Genomic DNA, 5,259 nt, shown 5'->3' on the forward strand with positions numbered 1-5,259 from the left:
GCCTCCCAAAGTGCTGGGATTACAGGCTTGAGCCACCGCGCCTGGCCCTGGACCAGCTTTTATTCCCTTTAATACAAGCTAAGTTACTGTACCTGTTTGCTTTAAGAGTGATGATGAATTGATTAGTTGCGTTGCTTAGAATCTGAAAGGGAAAAAGCCAGCTGGACCTTTCGAGTCTTAAAAGCAACTGCTAGGAATGAGGCATTAGTGCTTAGGATGAGAATTTCTCCCCTTTATTACCTGTGTATTATACATTACCATTACTATTTCTAGCCAGTGAGAAATCTGTGCTTTAAAAATTCCTAATCTGTCATAGGAATCTACATTCCAGAGCTATACATGTTGTTTGGAAGTTCTTGGTCTCTCCTGGGTAGGTAGAAGAGGAGTCTTGAAGATAAAGCTCTTTTCCTAAAAAACATAATCTAAACACAAAGATATTTTATGTGTAAAAAGCCAAGTTGATGCTCCATTATGACATAACTATTACACATTGAGATACTGTGGATCAGACACTGAATAGAGCAATATGGATGATATGTAAGGAGGGAATTTAAGCTGTTCTCCAAAGCATGGTTTGTGGGAAGAATTTGAGGACATAATGTTGCATGTACTGTCTCTCCTTATTGCAGGTCGAGCTGTGTTTAGAGTGCATCGAATGGGCCAAATCAGAGAAAAGAACTTTCTTACGCCAAGCTTTGGAGGTAGGTTTTACATTGGTACTGATTTCAGGTCTCTAAGCATGAGATAGATGGTAAATGTAAGCAGTAGCATCCTTATCAAAAGTATCTTCGGCAACTTCGTAATTACCTAAATACTGAAAGATTATTGATGGTAGCCCCATTTATGAGAATTGCTCTGATTGAAGTTTTGAGACAGGTTTGCTACTTGGCTCAGAGTAATAAGCAACAACATGGTAAAGTTAACAGTCATTTGCTGGCTATAATAGGGACAATACGTTGGCTAGATCATCTCTTACGCTGAATTTGATGCTATCATCAGAAATTGCGTATTTAACAGTAACGGTTCTGTGATGTCAATCTTTGATTTCTTTCTGTGGCTTTTTTTCCCCCCTTCAATCAATGCCTTTTCTCTTTCCTAGGCAAGACTGGTATCTTTGTACTTTGATACCAAGAGGTACCAGGAAGCATTGCATTTGGGTAAGTAAGCTGGTAATAAGTCATCTCAGCTAGCTAAATGAGTGTATTCTAAACCACCTGGCTACTCTTATTAATTACCTGTTAATTTATATTCTACCCACTTCTAAAGGATTTAAGGTAGCTTACAGTTCTGCATTTGTCATGAGAAAATGTTATTTGAAAGTTTAAAAAACTGGCTAGAGTTAATCTGTCAAATTTAGAGGACAAATGGGTAGTTTTAAGTTTACTTGAATTTAGAGCAGTAAAATCAATTCCATTTTAATAACTGAAATTTAAAAAAATGTATGTCTATATTTTGCATGTAGTACTCTGTTAAATTTCAGATTTAGGTTTTTAAATTGGAAATGTTTGGCTTGTTGTCCTGTTTACTGTATCTGCTTATATACTTAAAATCTGTTTTAAAAATCAAGAAATTAATTGGGTACAAATATATTTGGAAGCTGGAGTGGCCAACTGAAGCCTTTCTCCTGTGTGGCCTTTAAGCACCTTGAAATCTTCCCTGCTTTTTTTAAATTTTATTTTTATTTATCTATCTATTTATTTATTTATTCTTTTCTGAGACAGCGTCTCACTCTGTTGCCCAGGCTGGAGTGTAGCAGCACAATCTTAACTCACTGCAATCCCTGCCTCTCAGGTTCAAGCGATTCTCCTGCCTTAGCCTCCTGAGTAGCTGGGACTACAGGCATGTGCCACCGTGCCTGGCTAGTTTTTGTATTTTTAGTAGAGATGGGGTTTTGCTATGTTGGCCATGCTGGTCTCAAACTCCTGACCTCAAGTGATCTGCCCACCTTGGCCTCCCAAAGTGCTAGGATTACAGGCATGAGCCCCCGTGCCTGGCCACTGCTTGCTTTTTATGAGTGGGTAGATCTGGACTATTTTTTCCGAACAAAAGAACATGGCTCTTATGATGTATTAGGTTGAAGAGTTTCCAACATTCAGTTTTTGGACTGCAAAAGTGGCAATTTCATATGGTTCAAATAGTAGCATTTAAAAAATAACTTTAATAAGATATGGTTCACTTACCGTAAAATTCACTTTTTTTTTTTTTGGGAAAGCACTTATCTCCTTTATTGAACACCTGCAGGGGGCACCTCTGCACTGACCAGGCAGCCAGAGAAGCAAGTAGGCAGGCGGTGGGGGGCAGGGAAGCATGGGGCAGGAAGACGCCCACCCTCATTTCCAGTCCTTGAAAAATTGCTTGAAGATGGGACTCTCACGGCCCTGAGGCAGAATCTCCACCTGAGTGTTCAGGGCGTACTGCATGCGTGAGATGAAGCCCTCGGCCACTTGCAGGGCTGCCTGCCGCTCCTTCTCATTCGCTTTTCGCCCCTTCCAGATATAGATCTTGCCACAGAGCCCATTGTCCAGCACGAAGCAGTCATCAGATATCAGCAGTTCAAGGGCAAAGGGGCTGGAGTCGGCCACCTTGGTCAGGTTCATCTGTCCAGTGGCATCAGAGACCTTATACAGAGCTGTGGCCTGGGCATTTGCCTTGTCAGCTGTGAGGTCTTCCTCGGGGTTGCCCTCCTTCAGAGCAGGCTTGGGGCCCAAAAATTCACTTTTAAAGTGTATAATTCAGTGGTTTTTAGTATATTCACTAAGTTGTACAACCATCACCACTACCTAATTTCAGAATGTTTTCCGCTGGGCGTGGTGACTCATACCTGTAATCCCAGCACTTTGGGAGGCCAAGATAGGCAGATTGCCTGAGCTCAGGAGTTTGAGACCAGCCTGGGCAACATGGTGAAACCCCATCTCTACTAAAAAATACAAAAAATTAGCAGGATGTGGTGGTGCACACCTGAAATCCCAGCTACTTGTGAGCTGAGGCAGAAGAATCGTTTCAACCCGGGAGGCAGAGGTTGCAGTGAGCCAAGATTATGCCACTGCACTCCAGCCTCAGCAACAGAGCAAGACTCTGTCTCCAAAGAGAGAAAAAAATTTCAGAACTTTTTTTTTTCTTTGAGAGGGAGTCTCGCTCTGTCGTCCAGGCTGGAGTGCAGTGGTGCGATGTTAGCTCACTGCAACCTCTGCCTCCTGTGTTCAAGCGATTCTTCTGCCTCAGCCTCCCAAGTAGCTGAAATTACAGGCACCTGCCACCATGCCTGGCTAATTTTTGTATTTTTTAGTAGAGATGGGGTTTCACCATGTTGGTCAGGCTGGTCTCGAACTCCTGACCTCAAATGATCTGCCTGCCTTGGCCTCCCAAAGTGCTGGGATTACAGGTGTGAGCCACCGTGCCTGGCCTCAGAACATTTTTATCACCCTAGAAAGAACTTACTATCCATTAGCAGCCCGGGGCAATGACTGAGCTATTGGTATATTTGTAGATTTGTCTGTTCTGGGTATTTCTTATAAATGAAATGATACAATATTTGTTTCTCTGTGATTGGCTGCTTTCACGCAGCATTATGTTTTCAGGGTTTATGTTGTAGCATGTGTCAGTACTTCATTCCTTTTTATTGCTGAATAATAGTCCATTGTAAGGATATATCACATGTGTTTACCCATTCATCAGTTGATGGACACCTGTGTTTCCACATTTTAGCTCTTAAGAATACTGCTATGAACAGGTTTTATGTGGACATGTTCTTCTTCTGGGTATATACCTAGAAGTGGAATTACTGTGTCATATGGTAACTGATGAGCTGTTTAAGGAGCTGCTAAGCTGTTTTCCAAAGTGGCTGCACCATTTTATATTCTCTTCAACATTGTATAAGTGTTCCAGTTTTTCCATATCCTCCCCAACACTTTTTTTTTCTTTTTTTTTTTTTGAGACGGAGTCTTGCTCTGTCGCCCAGGCTGGAGTGCAGTGGCTGGATCTCAGCTCACTGCAAGCTCTGCCTCCCAGGTTCACGCCATTCTCCTGCCTCAGCCTCCCGGGTAGCTGGGACTACAGGCGCCGCCACCTCGCCCGGCTAGTTTTTTGTAGTTTTTAGTAGAGACGGGGTTTCACCTTGTTAGCCAGGATGGTCTCTATCTCCTGACCTCGTGATCCGCCCGTCTCGGCCTCCCAAAGTGCTGGGATTACAGGCTTGAGCCACTGTGCCTGGCCTCCTGTATATGTATGTCTTTGGACAAATATTCAGATCCTTTGCTTATTTTTAAATTGGGTTATTTGTGTTTTTATTTTTTAGAAACAGGGTCTCACTCTTGTTACCCAGCCTGGATGGAGTACAGTGGTGCAATCATAGCTCACTGCAGCCTGGAAATCCTGGGCTCCAACAATCCTCCTGCCTCAGTCTCCTGAGTAGCTAGGACTATAGGCATGTGCCACCACACCCAGCTCTTGTTTTTATTTTTTATTCTGAAGTTCTTTTTTTTTTTTTAAGTTTATTTTAATGTCGGGGGTACATGCGCAGGTTTGTTACATAGGTAAACTCGTGTCATGCAATTTGTTGTTCAGATTATTTTGTCACCCAGGTGTTAGGCCTAGCACTCATTAGTTATTTTTCTTGATCCTCTCCCTCCTCCCCCACCCTATGATAGGCCCTAGTGTGTGGTGTTCCCCTCATCATTTAGCTCCCACTTATGAGAACGTGTAGTATTTGGTTTTCTCTTCCTGCTTTAGTTTGCTAAGGATAATAGCCTCCAGCTCCATTCATGTTCCTGCAGAGGACATGATCTCGTCCTTTTTTATGACTGCATAGTATTCTATGGTATATATATACTGCATTTTCTTTATTCAGTCTGCCGTTGATGGGCATTTAGGTTTATTTTTTATTCTGTATACAAGTCCCTTACCAGATACATGATTTGCAATTTTTTTTCCTTTGTTCTGTGGGTTGTTTTTTTCCTTTGATGGTGTCCCTTTAAGTACATTTTAATTTTGATGAAGTTATGTTACCTGTTTTTTTGTTTTTGTTGCTTATGCTTTGGTGTTATATCTAAGAAACCATTGCCAAATGCAAAGCCACAGGGATTTATTTCTGTTTTCTTCTAGAAGTTTTATAGGTTTCACTCTTAAATTTAGGTCTTTGATCCATTTTGAGTCAATTTATGTATATGGTGTAAGTCTATTTGAATTTGATATTCTAGTTTGAGATGGGGGAGTCAGGGAAGAAGGTGTATTTGGAGAACATTGGTATATCCAGAACTCTTT

The 5,259-nt window shown here is 41.7% G+C and overlaps 1 protein-coding gene across 1 annotated transcript in view; it reads left to right on the forward strand.

The window, feature by feature from the left end:
- PSMD11 (proteasome (prosome, macropain) 26S subunit, non-ATPase, 11) overlaps window positions 1–5,259 on the forward strand; it is a 52,020-nt gene that overhangs the window by 28,087 nt on the left and 18,674 nt on the right. Inside the window, exons 4-5 of the mRNA XM_011937654.1 lie at window positions 630–701; window positions 1,100–1,157. Of these exons, the coding sequence (XP_011793044.1) occupies window positions 630–701; window positions 1,100–1,157 (130 nt within the window). The remainder of the gene's footprint in view (window positions 1–629; window positions 702–1,099; window positions 1,158–5,259) is intronic.

Source organism: Colobus angolensis, unplaced genomic scaffold (assembly GCF_000951035.1).
Source record: "Colobus angolensis palliatus isolate OR3802 unplaced genomic scaffold, Cang.pa_1.0 Scaffold167, whole genome shotgun sequence".
NCBI lineage: Eukaryota > Metazoa > Chordata > Mammalia > Primates > Cercopithecidae > Colobus > Colobus angolensis.